This window comes from Pagrus major, chromosome 17 (genome assembly GCF_040436345.1).
Source record: "Pagrus major chromosome 17, Pma_NU_1.0".
Taxonomy (NCBI): Eukaryota; Metazoa; Chordata; class Actinopteri; order Spariformes; family Sparidae; genus Pagrus; species Pagrus major.
Window position 1 is genome coordinate 17042251 of NC_133231.1, and position 19423 is coordinate 17061673.

Below are 19423 nucleotides of genomic sequence, written 5' to 3' on the forward strand. Positions count from 1 at the left end.
CAGATATTTCATCACACTGCTTGGCAGCAGATAAAGATGGAAGCAAGTCTAATATGTACAGTAGATGCACATACTGTTTACTTACCCATATGGGATTGTGCCAAGCTTGTGCAACATCCCATTTCTTTATTATAATAGTAGCTCTGGGGGATTTTAAAAGGATATGTGCAGTATGTATCACTTTTAAAACATCAAGCTTGAGCAACTAGACAGAACATATGTATTAATGTTTGTTTATTAGAAATATCAGAGTGAATCAAACTCATAAAGTTGTGTGGCAGACAGCTACACAATGAGCTGAAACTCATTATAACGCTGTGCAAAGCTGAGGGAAGCTATATCCAGGTTATGACTCTCTGTAGGTTCATAGCTACAAGTGACACCTGTAACATCATCACCTTGTTATTCTAAAAATATCAGTTAAGTCTCAGCTACTTATATTTTAAAAAATACGCATGCATCACATTCCTTAGTTAGAGTTTTAGTAAATACTTATATGTCTATGTGTTTGACTGACAGCAGCTGGCAGGCTGAGCCTAAGCAGGGGAATGACAGACAAGGGGAACAATCTTGCGTTGTAACCTTATGGTCATGGATGGACAGTATGTTGTTGGTGGTACAGTATTGAAGAATAAGGATGGTCTCTTTGCTGACCCAAGTGGCAGGCATGTTTACATGCTGTTTAATGTGCTTCAGTAGAGCAGCTAATTAGCTATCTAGCCTGTGAACTGACGTTAGCAGTGCATCCTACCTGAACATTTTTGTTGCAGCTTGTTCAACAAACTGAGGTGCGGGACAAGACGTGTGTTCACGTTCGTAAATAAGATAAGAAATAGGTTTTTAGCAGGAAAGCTAATCTATGTTATTTTTCAAAGACTGTGGCTCTTGTACTGTGCAGCAAGCTGCTGTCTGACTGTTAGTCCAGCCTGTCTTCATCCAAAAAATGTCCATATACAGTAGGTTGACAGTGAAAGCAGGTTATTACAACCCATATTCAAGTTTCTTGTTAGGAGGCGACCTCCTGTGGCCATAGTAATAATTACAGCAGCAAAAGGAGGAAGTCAGGTAGTAGTATAAAAAGTGAAAAAGCCAGCGTAGGGAGGAGGTCGGAGATGGGTGTGTGGGTCAAAAAAACACTTTCGCACAAGAGGCCGTTGTTCATGTCCCATGTAAAACCAAAAGTAAGCTGTGAACGATTTTATCTAAAGTAACATCACGTACATGATTAAGTGAAGCTACCGTGCCTTCATATAAGAAACATAGTTATTTTAACCCACATCACAATGTTTTCCTAAACCTAATCAAGTAGTATTCTTGCCTACACTCAACCAAACTGCAGGCATACGACGAAGGTCGGGTACGCCTATCGTTGTTACGCTGTTGTTTTAGGAACAGTGATAGAAGTTGTTTAGGTATAAGGATGTGTTGGTTAGTTAGTGTGACCCTCTACTTTGCCTATGCTAGAATGATGATGTAAGTGCTTTATGCAGGATTTGATTGACTGTCTCTTGTAAGATCTCTGTCTTCTGCAAAACGAGGGGGGCACCATCATGAAACCAAAAATTATAAAATATAAATTTCTCCCTTTTGGTATTTGATTTTCTCTCAAACAAGAACACAGGACAAGTGATTCACAGAGCAGATAAAGACAAAAATTGCACTCTAATTCAGTTTCAAAGCATGTCTTAATTGATAAGCACTATCCCATCACAGCATGGCAGGACTTAGTCCATAAAGCACATAACGATGCCTGCTTTGACAGATGACATCACAGAACCCAGAGGAAGCTGGGCTGATTACTGCTCTGCCTAATATTACAGAGGTTGGGTGGAGGGGGAGTGACGTGAATGAGAGGAGACACAACGAGAGGAGAGGGAATGGAAGGAAAGAGAGCGAGGATGAGTGATGTGATCATTATAATTTCTGCTTTCTCAACCTGCAAAACATTTCCCACAGCTGATCACAGACAAATCTGAGGTCGTCATTATTAGCCATGACATCATGAAAAGTCATTTTTTAAACATCTCTGACACATGATGTGAAATGCTGGTGTCACTGGGGACATCCAGCTTAGCATACAACTGCTGAGTTTTGCTTTGTAAGAGAATATACAAAATGTTATCAGTTTTATCATAGAGATACTCATACTCATACCATCTGAGTATAATTATTTTTACACCTGCATGAGTCAGCAAAACCTCTGAAACAAGATTTTACTTAGAACAGCATGCTTACATTGGTTACATCATTGATCTTTTAACTCCTCACAAGCTCTCCTGCAGTCTTGACATCAACATCTGGATCTTTTCTGGTCAATTTGCAGACATATCCCCAAAATTTGCAGAAATTAAACTCAATTAATTAAATACATATTGACAATTTGTAAAATGACTTCAGAGTTGCCATATTCTTCTAATTAAAGGTCAAGTGTTTAGGATTTAGAGACAGAGTAGTAGTAGTGTATAATTACCTGAAATTAAAAATCATGTTTTCTACACACTGGACCTTTAAAATCACCTTAAGAGAGCTATTTAAATATCATCTTGTTCTTTTCTTTTACTGAGTGTAGAGACATCATTTTATCAACTTATTTTAGCTCTTCTTCTTTCTTTCCCTTCTTATTTTGATCCTAGACTATTTACTTTAGCCAATTTCTAATGCAGGATGTATCGGCAGGTATAAGCTAATGATTATAGCGTATAAATTCAGTGGTTTCAGTTAAGATAGCGGTTCAGTGGCGAAGAGGGAACAGAGGAGATATGAGAGGAGCACAGGTGGAGCAGAGGAGAGAGGAGGTCAACGTGAAAGTAAAAGAGCAGGAGAGGACGGGGGACAGGTGGTGTTCCTGTGGTACTATCAAAGCTAATCAAAATGAAAGTCAGCATGATGGTTAAGTAAAGAGGTTAATGTCACGATTGTGAGCAATTAAACTTTAACTGTTGAACTATTTTCACCAATCAGACACTTCACTATGAGAAACTAACCTTTGCTGTTTATTTTATTTAGCACACTCAGCAATTCTTCATTCCCTGTAATGAGTAGTCGTTGATACACACACACACAAACACACACACGTTCACACACAGTGTTAATTTGACTTGCCAGGAAGGAAATAGTGTGATTTGCTTGAGTAGGTCCCTGGACATGAATCCAAAGACAGTAGGGAGCGTGCAGAGCAATCAAGTGATAAAGCTTATTATCTGAGAGGAGCTATATTCTAAGACTTATTATCTACCAGGAGTTAAATGACTTTCAGGTCCTCAAAGGCCTGATGGCCTGGTTTGACTTGGCAGAAGAGAGAAAGAAGAGGTGGTTGGAGGAAGAGGGGTGGAGGAGAGCACGCAAGGAGGAAGGAAGAGAGATGGAAGGAAGGAGCGAGCAGGTGATGGAGAAGAGAGGGTAGATGAGAGGAGACAGGAGGGGAGTGGAAGGGAAACCCAGATGTGAGGAGGGAGAACAGAGGTAAAAAAGATGAGAGAAGAGAAAGATGAGGAGCAGAGTTTGAAGACAGCAGGCAGGCAGGAGGAGGTGATTCATAGACGTGGGCAGTCTCTTTTCTGTCTTTTTGCAGCAGCTGTGAAACCAATTTTCTGGTTAGGGTCGGGAAATATACTGTACTTCATAAAGCTGCAGAGTGCTGAATTGTGTCTTTGTTGAGGCAGCTCAGATGGTTTACTACCCGAGATACTGTAGATAGTTTATTGCCTTGGATACCTTGTGTGCCTTGTTGGCATAGCATCAATAGATTTCTACTGTACTGTAACTTTACCAAAGGATTGGCTACCCCTTTCATGATATGACTTAACAGGTGATCATACAAACTCATTTCAGATTAATCAAATATAAGTTTACCCTTACAGGTCCCAGTGGGCGCTTTCTGACAAATGGTAACCATTTGTCTCCTATTTTAATCATCTTTTCTTCCTCCTAACTGATGGCTATGTTTTTGCACGACTGCCTATAGCGGGCTCCTGATCAATACACCCCTCAACCACATTACATGGCATTAAAACAGTTTAAGGTGCAATATGTAAGAATTTTGTTGAAAAAATGTAATTGAATGTGAAGAAAGTTTTCACTTTATGATGTCTATGTGTGTTATGTTGTATTTGGTAATGTGTCGACGACCCCCACAGATATTTGATTTTACTGCTTTCATGGGAGCTTCTGCAATGAGGCTGGACCTCACATCAGAGTTATTACTTTGAGGTGAGGTCCAGCTGAAACGATGCCTAACCAGGTCACCTTTAATTCAAAGTCACTGCAAGATAAAAGGTTAGCTGGTCGGTTTCCCAATGTCACCGGGAGCCCACATGACGGCACCCTGATAAAGCACCTGTAGTACTGTTCAGTCCACGTATGTCCTGGACAATGTGACCCTCTGCCAGTACACAGAAACATCATCAGGCCTTTATGTACATTTCTTTATTTGTGTCACTGAAAAAGGAAAAAATAAAGTTTGACTTTCAGTCCAGCAAGTGTTAAAGTTCTCTCCCTCAGTGTATTTCAATTTTCATCTTTCTGGAGTTTTACATTATGTTCCTGCAGTTCTTCACACTTGACAACTTTTGCAAAGAGCAAGCCCTTAAAAATTCTGTCTGGTGAGGGGTTGGATTTGTGCCTGCACAAAATTGCAGTAATGAAGAAAAAACTTTCCAATTCCAATATTTGGCTTCATGCAGCACATTGTGTGTGGTGTATAATGTGTGTGTGTGTGTGTGTGTGTGTTTTAAAGTGTGTTTGAATTAAGCAGCAGTTGAATCAGCAGTGACAGTGCGGTGCCTGGGTTCCTCTTTGTATTTGTAACAAAAAAGCCTCATGAATACGTAGATTTTAGAAATATGTTATTGCCTTTATTTGCAACAACAGAATGTGATTTTTTTAAGCCCCCTGAAGATCTTTTTTCTCGATTGGCTTCTAAGTGTGAGTGATGTGGTCTCAAAATAAAACAATGTTCTGCCAAAGTTAAAACAGTTTGGGTTGTTTCACAGATTTCTGTCTTGCTAAAATGTGATGTTGAACAGGACAATTTGGATCAAAAACTGTTTTCTTAAACGCATTGTTTTATGATTGAGTTTAAAGAGAAATACTTCCGTTTTCAGGGGCTTAAAGTAAAACCCTACTTATCCACTGCAAACTGTCCAAATATGGAATTAACAAGTGCTGCCTTTAACCGTCCAGTCAGCCCATTACTGGTAGATAGTTTCCAGCCTAAAGAGTGCTAATGAGCACACTTTGCACCAGTGTTAGCCCAGTTCCTCTTTAAACATACAATATTGACAATGCTAATACAAAGTCTGGGCTGCAGAGTCTTCCACTATGTAAATTAACTCAACACCTCTCTGACTTAAAGGTAAACGTATTGTATCACTTTAAGAGATGTTTAAACAAGAAATTAGCAGGGTCATAACAGTTAAAAAAGGAATGAAAAAACCTTTATTACTCACCACTCAGGTACAGAGCAGCTACAGTCCAATACTGTTCCTCTTTCCTACGTCGATGAGACTAACAGAAGACTTTATTATACCTTAAAATAGTGTTTCCCAACATTTTCAAATCGTGACACCCCAGAAAAATCCGGCTCATGTTAAAGAGCCACTGCTCATCTGCTTAGAGCCGACTACAGAGTTTGAGTGGATTCGAGCCAGACCCTCTGAAGTGACAAACACCTGGAGTCACTTCCGATTCTGATCTGATCCAGAACCCTTTACCGATGGGAGGAGAGCGCAGAGATTACTTTTTAATTTTTGGGATTTATCTTCACTCCTGTTTATCAACCTGACTGCAGCAGCACTCTGTGGAGCTGGAGGGGAAATAGTTTTTACTTCACTGACATAACATCACAGAGAAAAGAGAGGGGGGAAAAGAGAGACCATGCAGACACACACACCCTCGTTGTCTTGCTAATGTTAGCTTACAGCTAATGTACAGTAAAATATGTGGGGCAGATAAACACTGGATGAGTAACGCAAATAAACGCCAATGTTCCTGCTGTCAAACTCGCTTCACTGTTGATGTATACACCATTAGACAACCACCATTGCTGATGAAAATCTATCCGATGTGACTCAGGCACAAATGTTCACAGATGAGGTAAAACTTTACAGTTTTTTGTGGTTTAAGTTTAGTTTCGTTCGCCGATTTCCCTATTCCAGAAGTAGTGACCACCTGAAAAGCACCATTACCTTGACTAAACTTATGGATTTCTCTGGGTTTGAACATTGTTGAAAGCATTTGTGATAATGTTTGTACACAACTCAACAAAACATATAACAAAGGTTGATTAGACACAAAACTACAACAAACCGCCTTGATTGGTTAAGATTATTCTTTATTATGAAGTGCCACAAAATGCTTTGTGTTCATTGTGCTTACATTGTCTGAATTCTGGCTCAAAAAAAACCCCAGGAGATCCTCTCTCTGCAGCAGAGAGCCAAACCTCCTGAGATAAGGTGTGTCAGATATCGCTATACAGCAGTAAAAATGTCTCAATCCAAAGGATTCTTTACAAACCCTCTTGCAATAAATGATTATTTAGGTTATCATCATTCTTTAACTTGGAAATACAAAAAAAGAAGAGAGGTCAAGCTAGTACAAGGTTTTTAATTCTTCTCTACCTGAATTCTAGTTAGTTTCATTGTGCTACTTTCTTTAAGGTGGAGATGACTAGATGGAAGTGCTTAGAGAGAACAGACCAGGAGCTCACCCAGAGACAGACGCACACAGTCGCACACACTCAGCTTTTCTGCCTCCAAAACCACTAAACAGCCACACAATGACTTCAAAATACCCCGAAGACAGTCAGACTTCAGTGCAAAGTTGCAATGAGTTTTCATACACAATGATAGAGTTTGTGATACGTAAACAACAACCGCAGCCAGAGATCCTCTCAGTGGTTTTCTTCAGCAACTTTTATACCCGTCACACTGTGATCAGTTGCTACGGTACAGACTGTGTTATTACTGTTTTCGCTCTTATTTAGATGGAAATGAGAAATAAGACTTCAGAGTTGGTGATTGAGATAATAACATATTCTTATTTATATCTCTACCAGGGATCGATGTCTCCGACCTGAATCGAGAAATACTTTATGAAGGTAATGCTTTTCTTTTCTTTGCATATATGCTCTCTCTGCCTTCCTTGTGCTTTTAATTTGTATTTGTGAAGTCCTTGTGTTTAAGCACTTAATTTAACGTTTTTTATCAACTCTGTTTTTTTGGCCGAGGCTTAAAAATCGCAGATAAAAAAGACAAAGGCAAAAATTTAAGCCCTAACAAGTTGAAGCTCTGTGACTAATCGTCTAATACGATTCAAATAATTGCAGCTCAAATCTAGTTCACACATCAGGGAGAGAGATAAGACCTGCAATTTGCTGACTCACATACTGATTGCTCCACTCACAACAAAAACTGCCTCTTTCTTATTGACTTGTGAGCGACATTTTCTGGAAGAAAAAAAAGCCTCTCTGTAAATGACTTAAAGATTGTATCATCTCCTCCAAGACTTTCATTGCATCATTTTGACTTTTTGACTTCAGAATGCTGTCAGATTTGACCGCCTTTGACGTCATTCAGGTCCTCAAACTTTATCTCTGAGATGTGAATGAAATTAGGTAATGGGTTCATGTATCAGACTCTCCTTTTGTCCCTGTAACCCTAAATGATGTTAGATATCAGCCAACCCTATCTCTATTTGAGTAATCTCGTGCCTGAGGAAGCTGCAATTATCAAAATTTCCTTTGACAGAGATTCACATCTGAATATTAAACACATTTCTTTTCAATTGTTGAAAACTTGACTTGTAGACTCAGATTATCTGTGTGTCTCCATCAGCTCATCAGCAGGCACTGTGTGCTCACAAGTGTGTCTATGCAAGGTTACAATGAATACATATGGCATATAAATAAGCACGTCATGTTTTTGTGCAGATCTGTGTGTCCTCAGTCTGTCTCTCAGGAAGCTCCGTGAATCTGCAGAAAAGGTTTCTGAGCTGCAGAGAACTGGGTTCAGCAACACTGGTATTGGCGACCGAAATCAAAGGGTAAACCATCGACGGGTCGGGGTTGATTAGAGTTAGCCTGCCTTGTAGGTATATCACTCATAGAGTTAGCCTATGCTCGGCCCAGGAGGGTTAAATGGGGCCTACTGCAGAATAATCAGGACTTGGGCTAATGCGTCTTCTGGACTGTGAAAGTTAAGCTGCAGTCGGACCATCCAGCTAAAGTGCATGCTTTTTCTGTGGTTTAAGAATGCACGCTTTATGGTTTGGAAGTGCACTGGAAGGGTAGTTGAATAATGCATTGCATTTAAAGCCGACCTTGGTCCAACTTCAACAATGCACCAAACTATTGAAAGTATACCGAGAGTTGTGTTCTAGCTAACATTTTGGATCAATGCACATCTCATCACACAATTTTCCAATCTGATTTCTGTATTAACCTCTTATTGTCAGTAGTACAAAAATAAGATAGGTCTGTTATGCTTATTAAAAGGTCTGTTGTTACATTATTTGGCTGCATGATGTATGAAAGATCTCCTCAACACATCTTTAACATCCCAGAACCTTTCAAAGAATGGCCAATGATCCAATCTGAGTAAAATGTTTGGAGGCCTAATCCAGAATAGCCTCTCCTGCTAAACCTTAGCAGTCTTATTTCATGCTAGAGTTAGCCTAGCACAGGTCGGTCGGGGTTGTAGCTATCCTACAATAGGCCTCACACCCAGCAGGCAGCTGATCCCAGCCTCTCTAGCCTACATCCTACATTAGTTCTACTCACTAAGAGGCAGGCAGTGCATAACAAGAGAGGAAAAACAGGACTTTTATTTTTGTTACTCTAACACTACATTGGCATGTTCCCTGATGTCTGTAATATTAGTATTCTTCTGTTTATGACTATAGGTGAAGTAAAACATACCTGATTTTTAAACTGCTATACAGTAGTAGGTAATACTTCATAACTTCATCATAAAATACCATGCATTAGGTGATTATTGCTTTTAAAGAGTCCTACGGAGGCTCCAAGAGAAAAAATATTGCCCTCAGGTTCTATCTATAGGATTTTGGCAAAAAATCATAAGCTTTTTATGATGTTGGCATAGATTTCATTTTTTTTTTTTTTTTTTTGCATGCAAAAACGTTAATAAGTAAAAAGGTAAACAACATAATAGGAAAAAATAGTACTTAAAAAAAGTGACATATGCTTTGGCCTGTAGTGATAGAAAGAGGTTGGCAAATATCCTACGTACATATACAGAAATTAAAGTGCAACAAATAAGTTAACGGCATCACCTCATCATTATCAAATCAAGTATAAACACACAATAAATAAAAAAGGAAAAATGCTCAAATAAATAAGTAAATAAATAAATAAATAAATAAATAAATAAATAGTATTTTTACCTCAGTAGTGGAGAGAATATGGTCACTTGGTGCAGCAGAACGTTATTATTATCATTATTATTAATATTATTATTACTATTATTCCCCCAAAAAACAAAATCAGAAGGAAAAACTCTTTCACTGCCTTTCAGTGCAGGGAGGAACTCAGTAGCTAGAGGCTTACAATTGTCTTTGTCGTCATCATCACCACCATCAGTGTCCCAAAATATATGGTGCTGTACTGTATCTAGATGCCAGAGGGAAGCCATGTTAGTATTATTGTCTCTGTCCAGAACAGACAGAGGAAGAGGAGTTTTTTTGAGGAAGTGCATGCGTAGATCAGTTAAATCCTTAAGTGGGCAAATCTCAAGGAGAGAAAAATTGTGCTATCTTCATCATCTTCATCGTCGTGAATAGGCTCCGAAGGAAAGCGAGGTGGGGGGAGGAGTGAGAGAGAGAGGGGGAGGAGGGAAAGCAAGGTCATATTCTGACCAAAAATAGATTGTTTGTGTCTGCAGTTCATTTTGTAAGGATAATGGTAATTTATGTCTGCAGTTGTGTCTGTTGTTTCGTCTATGCAGGGGGGTCATGCATCTAGGGGACCTAGAGGAGAGAAGGGGCCTTTGAAGCAGGCTGACTCGTAGTGCTTGTTCAGGTAACTCTTGAGCGCGAAGGTCTTGTTGCAGCGTTTACACTTGAAGTGTTTGAAGGCCGAGTGGGTCTGCATGTGCGCGCGCAGGTTCGAGCGGTCGGCGAAGGCCTTGCCGCAGTGGGCGCATCCGAACGGCTTCTCGCCCGTGTGAGAGCGCATGTGGCCCTGCAAAAGCCAAGGGCGACTGAACGCTTTCCCGCACACGTCACACTTGTGCTTGAGGTCGTGAGTGAGCAGGTGCATGGCCATGGCGGGCATGGACACGTACACCTTCCCGCAGGTCGGACATTTCTTTGCCAGCTTGCTGTCCAGCGAGCGGTGTGTCTGTTTGTGCCGGCTCAGGTTGGAAGACGTGGCGTAGGTTTTGCCGCACTCGTTGCAGGTGTGCCTCTGGATGGTCCGGGGACTGCTGAGAGCTTTCCTCCTCGAGCGGCCGTCCGTGATGAAGAAGGCATCGACTGTGTAACCCTCGCTCACCGCAGCATCTCCGTTGATGTAACCGTCAGTGATTTCTGAGCCAGGACTGTCGGGAGACTCCGAGTCAGGTGCCCCGTAGTCACTGTGGATACCATCGTAGAGGGGGTCAGGGGAGGGCACCTTGATCCCGCTGTCACTTTCAGCGTCGTACACAACGGGGCTGATGTAGTCACTGATGTAACCAGCTGACATGGAAGAAAGAAAACAGTGTTAGGTTAAAGAAGTTATAATAAAAATGGGTTTACACTGAAGCCTGGCATGGGAATGAGAGATACAGACTGTCATGTAGCCAAGATATATACTCATACCAAAGGCTGCGCAGTATTGTAAAAAAAAATAATCATATTCTAATTATTTTTGATGGATATTATGAGTGCAGTGTGATTCACAATTAGTTTGAATGATCATTTTTGTATCACACTTTTCATTTTCTGAAAACTGTTAAAGGTGCACTCTGAAGTTTTGGGGAAGTAATTTTAATCAGAAGAGAAAGATCTTCATTGACTAAATAAACAAACTCTCTTTGTTTTCATGACTGAATAAACAAACTGGCTGACAACACAATTTCATACTGATTTACTTTGTTTATATGTGGTGGACCCTGCCACCTTTCTAGCTTCAAACAGTGTTCTGGTGACCTTATTTTCCTCTTGTTTATTCAGTTATGGAAAAAATAAATATTTCTGAGTTTGTATTATTACCTCATTAATAAGTTTCATCTCCAAAATTACATAGTGCCCCTTTAAAATCATGATTATGTGACATTTTTGCAGGGTTTGTATCAAACAAACATGTTTTCTTAGATCTGAAACAACATTAGTAGGACAGGGCATCTCTGCAGCTCTACAGGACTTCATTATAATGCTGTTTTCTCACACATTTTACCTTTATCAAAAAATTGTAGCTTCTGCTGTAGCTATATTAAAACCATCCTAAGAGGCACAGAGGGACACATCACATCACAGGAGAGACTCATGGGTTGTTTTTATATGATAGAAAGTACTGCACATGTCTGTCTAAAGGAGAGACAACAGAGAAAAAAGTTTTTGGATTGACGCCATTAGACTGCAGTAGACAGCTGGACAGGAAGTGAAATCAGATAGTCCTCTTTTCTCAAGCCTATCCTTCTCCACAGAGACAGTGATGACAAATATTCAGTATACTGACCAGCATTACACAGTCTGGATTGGGGTAATTAAATAAGTGCTTACACAGCGTTGTTTACACACTGATATACAGCTCATTGTATACAGCTGTGTGGTGATTTTCTGCCTCTGCATCCAATTTGAGTGCATTTAGTATGATACAAAACACAGAGACGATGGGTCGACATAAATATTCCAAACAGCCGGTTCATTCAGCCGCTCACATGTTTCTAGCATGTTACTGTGTTGTATGTAGAAAACACTGTTAAAGTGTTGCGGTTGGACATGAATGTTCACATGACAGGCGGCACAGTTCTGTATGTGCTGAGAAACTGAAAGAGCAGAAAAGATGGCAACAGAGAAATAGAAACAGAAAATTTCACGATCATCAGTGGTTATATGCAGTTTTGAGGAGCACTTCCTCTCACTCTAAATGCACTGATAAAAATGCTTCTAAGCTACAACCTGTCAGGTATAAAAGGACACAGAATACAGTGATAGCCAGAGTCCTTCAATATGTCTCTGCCCTGTATTAATACTGCAGCAACTGTGTTCCAGACCCGGCATTTACCCTGCATAAATGCTGAATGATTCCCAATTCACCATCACGAAGGCAGAACCAACTGTAACTACTCTTAACAACTTTTCACATATGTGAAAGTCCCTTTTTGTAACACATAACATCTGTCTCTCTCCTCCTGCACACCTGTGGCCGCCGGTAGTGGAGTGTGAAAAAAAGCCTGCAGTATTAGCCCAGAGATAATTCAGCAATATAATTCCTCCCAGTTCTCAGAGGTTGCAGTTAAAACACTTCCTCTGGGAGAGATAAATGCACACAGGCTGACCCTGAACTTGAGAAAGCTGATTTAGAGTGTGAAAATGAGCATCAGCACCACGGACAGATCCAGTGCGGCGCAGGTCGCTGGCACAGTGACTGAGAGGCTGCCGTGCAGGCTCAATCAGAGCAGTCAACAGTGAGGGGAGGTTTTCACAGATCAGGGGGTTGAAGGCTTGCACGGCAAAATACAGTGACTGAGACTCTTTCTAAAACAGTATAGATTTACAGTAAATGGGCAGGTTGGATGATGCCAACACTCCCTTTTGATAGAAGGAAAGATACTGATTCTTTCCAGTTTGACGTATGTTTTTCAGCAGCATCGTAAATATGTGACTGTGTCTACATAATAACAAACTAGATATTGAACTGCATAATAACATATGAACACAGTGCATAAATACATAATAACACATATTTAGAAGCACACACACGAGGAAATACCTTTAGATTTGGTTCACCCTGGTTCAACTGTCAGTCTAAACACGGTTTGTGAGTGTGTCAACACACACACACACACACACACACACACACCAGTCAGTTTTTTGTGGCCTTCTGTCTTTGAATCTATTATCAGTGTTACATGATAGGTTTGATTCGATGGTTTGACTAAACACAATTGATGGGCATTGATGGAATGTAACTAAGTACATTTACTCAAGTACTGAGTTAAGTAGGCCTATATTTTTTAGGTAGTTGTACTTTACTTGAGTATCTCCATTTTCTGCTACTTTATACTTTCACTGTACTACATTTTGGAGGCCAATATTGTACGTTTTCACTCTACTACATGTATGTGTTACATTGCAGATTGCATGCTGCACTAGAGCCAAAGCACATTTTTAAATTAAAGGGGCTCTATGTAGTTTTGGAGAATAAATTAGAGCTCAGAATTTGAATATTTACAAAATTAATGCATAATACAAACTTAGAAATATTTGTATCGTCCATGAGTGAATAAACTAGCTGTTCTCAGAGGAAAATAAGGTCCCCACAACACTGTGAAACTATAAAGGTGGCAGGGTTCGCCACATAAAAACAAAGTTAAACGTAATAAAAACTGTGTTGTCCTTTAAGGTCAGTTTGTTTATTCAGTTTATTCAGTCATGAAAACAAAAGAGAGTTTGTTTATTTATTTTGTTTCGGCATAAAATTATTGAAATGTCTTCCCCAAAACTACATAGTGCACCTTTAATTTGGCAATTGGATACAAAACAGAGCAAAACACTGATTCCAAATTGGAAAAATACTGAATATCGGGTCCGATACATGTAAATATATGTATAATTCACTTGTTACTTTTATTGCAAGAAAATTATTTTGAAATAAATTTAGTATCAGATATCTTAAGACTTTAGACTAAGTACTATTCATATGGGTGACCTTTTAACATGATATCTTTACTTTTACACCAGTATGACTTGTTGATAAGTTAATAGACTTAACTGTCCCTGAACACACCAGGCAACCTTAAACACAACACCAATCACAATAGTAGCAAAGTAGGCTATTTTTTCCACCTTTTCTCTATATTAAACATATACACCCAATGCATACCCAATGCACTCCCCTCATTTAACTTGTTTCGTAGTTACACCTACATTGAGCCAACCAAAAACAACATACTGTCCACAGATACACAAGGGAAAAGAGCTATTCTACAACATATCAAGATTTAGATCATTTCTTTCTTGGAAATTTTCAAGCATGTCAGTTGACTAAGTTCATAATAGGGAAACTGGACATAATTAAAGACATTTCATCATCAAAATGTGCAACATAATGTAGTGTGGAGGTGCATTTTTGGGTAAAATGTAGGATTTAACTGTTTTCTACATGTTGTTATTCACCCAGTCTCTCAGAGGATTTCAACAAGCTCTATGTGACACCACATATCTGCCTACACACGATAACAGCAACTACATATCTGCAGCTGCGTCCCATCTGAATGCACACTCCCATCACACACAACGCACGGGACATGGGTGGGATATGAATTATTCCAAAAGCGGAGAGTTGTTGTGGGTAGAGCATGTGCTGCACTGTACGTGAAAGCCGCATCAAGCAGTTACCATCAGATGTTAGGGATGGAGACAAAAGGTTGCCGGGACAGGCAGCGTCGCACGTTGCTGCTGAGGCGGCAGATTGCGTGTCAAGCCGAGCAGGGCTTGTTAACCTCGACATTATAAATACACCCCTGACAGCTTTTTGCTTTACGGGCAGAGAAAAGCAGTCGAGACAGCACACGGGATACACATGTTGATGTGCAACAACGTGTCAATGACAATGGGGTGGAAGGAAGAAGCAGTGCAGTGGCTTCATTTACATGGCAATGGCATCTCTGGGTTGTTTCGTGTAAAATGTGACGCACACAGTCAGAGGGTGTGAGGAAGTTCACAGCTTCAGACGAGCACAAAGACATGAATCACACTGTCCTCAGGATAGCTGCAACAGGACCTCACAAAGCACTGTCAGGCCTAAAGAGTGAATTTAGAAATAATGCTATAAAGTAGTCTCTGTATTCAATAATTTCACCAACACAGTCCAACATATTGAATCCCCAGGTGCAGAAATGTGACTTTGATTCAGAATCTGTTGCGTTAACTCATATTCAACAGTTCATCTGTGCCTGTAGAGTGAGATAAGAGCAGTCAGGCGTGTCAGTGTTTTGAGTTTTTTGTGACATTGTGACAAAGAAGGCGTGTGGCAGCTGTTGCAGCCACACAAAGAGTACTAACGCATTTATTTCATCCTGCAAAAATCTGCCAACACTGCAAAAACAGCACAGGCATACCTGGAGAGGGAGCACAGATAAAAAAACAAAGAAAAACATGCAGAATAGATATGTGGCTTAACACTTTTTGGTCAGATCATTCGTTATATAAAGGATCATCCTTTATACTGCTTATTTGTCCTGCACCTGTAGGAGAATTAGAGAGTATTAAAAAGGCAACTTTAGGTGTCATGAACTCAGAATTTCACATATTAGATGTTTTAAAGGTCCCATATTTTAGGAAGTTAAATGTCTTTTTTTAATATAAAGCAAGTATATGTGCTATTTAAAGGGGCACTATGTAGTTTAGGAGAAGCAATTCAAACTCAGAATTATAAAATGTGCAATATTAATGAGGTAATAACACAAACAAGCTGTTCTCAGAGGAAAATAATGTCCTCAGAACAGTGTTTGAAGCTAGAAAAGGTGGCAGGGTCCGCCAAATATAAACAAAGTAAAACTGTATGAAATTGTGTTGTCCTTAAAGGTCAGTTTATTCAGTTTATTCAGTCAAGTTTGTTTATTTTGTTTGTTTAGGCGTAAAAACAACCAGTCAATGAAGATCTTTCTCTCCTGATTAAAACTACATAGTGCTCCTTTAAAGATTGAGCCTGATCTTTATCTTTGTTATCCACCAAGCCCAGTGAAAGTGGACCAGATATTAATAAGCACCGTCCTCTCTTTATCTCTTTTAACCCTACTTAGCCTGCCTAGGGGGGAAAAGTCCCCGCTGACTCTGAGCCAGAATCGATGAAACATGGGACGCGCTGGATTTAGTTGATTTCTCAAGTGACCTTTCCGCTCCTGTAACAACTCAACTCCTAACGCTTAGAATAAAAACCCTGCCTGCTTCAGCTCCCGTGCTCCCGGTGAATGAGCTGTTGGATTGCCTGGTCTGAGCAGGGTGTGTAGTGGTTACTGGAGATTGGCAGTTCATCAGTGTTTCACCGTGTCCATCTCATCGGGTGCAGAGGACTCTCTGATGCTTTTATTCCCCATCAGGAAGGTAATAACAGTGTGATAACTGTAATCAATGATTATAGGCTTCTTATCCGCCTGGAGGACAGCCACATCAGCCTTACAGGTACCCAACCCATAGAAATATTATGGGATATTTAGTTGTCTTTTGTTTGGGTGGATTTTAAAGACAGAGTGAGGGAATCCCTCCAGGACACACCTGGTAAATCCACCTCTTCCTCACACACATGTAGCCTTATTTTGGAAGCCTGCCTGTCATCCTCCTCCTCCTCCTCTTCCTCCTCCTCCTCCTCCTCAGTCAGAGCGACTTGTATCTGAAGACACCTGTTAATGCTCGCCGGCTGTGTGTGACTGTGTGGGCAGCCTGACCTACCTTTGTCATGGAGCCGCAGGCTGAGGTCCGTCCTGTGCCGGTAGGCGGTCTCCAGGTCCGCCCCGTTGGCGAAATCATCCAATTTCACCTTTTTTACCAAGAAAGACCTCGGCATGGTGGTGCGACACAGACACACACACACACACACTGTCACAAACACAACGACACACACTCACAAACACAGCCGAGCGCCGACGGCCTGGCCAGCGTGGTGACTCGTCCGGGCGAAGCAGGAGGAAGATTGTCTTCAAGGTGTTGGAGGAAAGGAAGGAAGGAAGGAAGGAAGGACGGAAGGAAGGAAGGAAGCGCGAGCTGCTGGGAATCGATCCGGTGAAATAGTTGACTTATTGATTATTTCTCTGACCGCTTTAGTCCTCGTGCAAACAAAAAAAAGAAGAAGAAGAAGAAGAAGAAGCAGAAGGTGAGAAATGCAACTTCAGCACCGGACAGCTCCCTCCGCGGGGGCAGCCTCGGGGTCTCTGTCCGTAAAACCAGGAGGAGAGGAGGTGGAGGGCACCCTGCAGCGCGCCGCGGCTCTCGGGCCTCTTTAAAGAAGAGGAGGAAGAGATGGAGGAGGAAGAGGAAGAGGAAGAGGAGGGATGCGAAGAAAATAAGAAGGGAACAAAAACGGATTTTTGGAAGCTTTTGGAAGAAGAAGCGTCGGACACCTCGTCCTTCCCTCTGCCGCAGAAATAGTCCTTAATTCCCGGTGATGACGACTTACTCGGGTCGGTTATAAAAAAGAAATCACAGTAAGACTCCTGCCTGCGGCCGGAAGGATCAACAGCGTCCCCTCCTTCTCTCTCTCTCTCTCTCTCTCTCTCTGTCCCTCTCTCTTCTCTCGCTCTCCCCCTCGGTCTCTCTTTCTGCAGCTTCCGCGAGCTGTTCCCGTGAGTGTGCCGTCTCGCGATCAGCTGTTGGCATTTATACGGCGCAGTGAGGGGGTGGGGGGGGGGCAGAGAGAGAGAAAGAGAGAGAGGAGGGAGAGAGAGAGGAGGGAGAGAGAGAGGAGCGAGAGAGGAAGGAGAGAGATGAGAGAGAGAGAGAGAGAGAGAGAGAGAGAGAGAGAGGAGGGAGAGAGGAGGGAGAGACGGAGGAGAGAGGGGCAGAGAGAGGAGGGAGAGAGAGGAAGGAGAGAGAGGAGGGAGAGAGAGAGAGAAAGAGAGGGAGGGGAGGCAGAGATAGAGAGGTAAGGAGAAGAGAGAGAGAAAAAGGGAGAGAGAGAGAGAGAGAGAGAGGGAGGGAGGGAGGGGGAGGCAGAGATAGAGAGGTAAGGAGAAGAGAGATAGAGAAAGGGAGACAGAAGGAGGGGGAGAGAGAGATAGAGAGAGATAGGGAAAGAGAGGGAGGGGGAGGCATAGAGAGAGGGGATGGAGGGATGGATAGACAGAGGGGTAGAGGGAGTGCTTAATTTAATCCATCCCACATCCCCCGGGAGAGGCGACTGGCCCGGATGATTTATTGAAGCTGTTATCACCCCCCCTCTCTCTTTCTTTCTCTGTCTTTCATTCTCCCTCTCCCTCCTCCCCCCCTTCCTCTTCATTTTTTGAGCATGTGTGTGTTATGTGTGTGTGTCGCCATGTTTTGGGGAGATAAGAATGGAAATTGTTATGTTTTTTTTTTTTTAAAGCACTCATCGATTTGATTCAGCTATGAATTTTAAATATTGTCCCATTGTACGTGCTTCTTTTTGGGGAGTCCTCATACTACTTTTTGGGGGGATGTTCCTCTTCTTTTATCATCTGCTAAGCATTTTTTCTGCAATGACATGGATTATATGTGGGAATATTAACTAGCATGCTGAGAGCCTCGTAATTATCATTAATGTGGCCCTGAAGGCAAATGGATGTAGACCAAATGGAGTGTTTTACAGTGACTGCAGGATTAATATGAGAGCAGAGTTAATATCTGCTCCAGGGTCACACTGGGTTCATTGACAAGTTTTACTGCAAGATCGAGGATCATCTCTGCTCCGTGTCTGTATTATGTAACAACAACAAAGATAATTTGAGAGATTAATGAATTATCTCTGTTCATGTAGCCTCACTTTCCCTTTCAGTCCCTGAGCGTAAGTTTAATAATGTCACTTTAATAAAAAATGTTAAAAAGAAGCCATAATTCAGAAAGAATGGCACGTTTGATTAAAGTATTCTAGTGATTTAATTTAAAGCTTAAACCGTCTAAAAGCTTGTTGTCAAGTTTGACATTTACATAAACTACAGCCTGAGACTTTAAAAAATTAATACTGGCAAGTTTTAAGTGGTTTATAATCTGAGGGAGCACACTTTATCAGTCTGAGACCCATAATGACAGTGTATAAATATGATTTAATTAGTCCCAGGGTGTGTAGATTACTGAGAATGTGTCTTCACAAGATGTAGAAAACGTTGCTGTGCTTTAATGAGGCAGGTGTTGGACACACTGACTCGTGTTTATGGGCTGAAAGTTGCTGAACATCTGTCAAAGGTTAGAGGAAGTTCAGCGGATGACTCAGAGATAAACCGAGTGAAGATCAAGTATTTACAGTAATGGGAGAGTCTGTCATATCAGTGCTGGTGTTAGAGAGTTTATTGGAGCTAATAGGGTCTGTTGTTGCAGACTTGTTAGTTCAATCTAAAAATGAAAATTCAGCGGTTATCTACTCACCCCCACGTGGATGGAAAGACAGGGAAGTTTTGTTGTCTATAAAACTTTTCACCTGTTTCAGACTTTCAGCAGTTTCAGTGAAGGTTTCAGCTTTTTTTTTCAGGAAAGATAACATTTTATAATAACCATACATGCTATATCTATGAATTAGACTTAAGTTAATAGT

At 41.0% G+C, this 19423-nt stretch overlaps 1 protein-coding gene across 1 annotated transcript; it reads right to left on the bottom strand.

The window, feature by feature from the left end:
* Positions 1–9964: 9964 nt before the first annotated feature.
* On the bottom strand, positions 9965–16726 carry LOC141012517 (transcriptional repressor scratch 1-like). Its single transcript, XM_073486021.1, has 2 exons — positions 16612–16726; positions 9965–10692 (listed from the first exon to the last, which is right to left on the bottom strand). The coding sequence occupies exons 1-2, from the start codon at positions 16724–16726 to the stop codon at positions 9965–9967; spliced, it is 843 nt and encodes a 280-aa protein (XP_073342122.1).
* Positions 16727–19423: the final 2697 nt, after the last annotated feature.

Coding starts and splice junctions, on each gene's coding strand:
- LOC141012517 (XM_073486021.1), bottom strand. CDS start 16,726: ATGCCGAGGTCTTTCTTGGTAAAAAAGGTGAAATTGGATGATTTCGCC. Junction 10,693..16,611: donor CCTGCGGCTCCATGACAAAG/GTAGGTCAGGCT, acceptor CTTCCATGTCAG/CTGGTTACATCAGTGACTAC.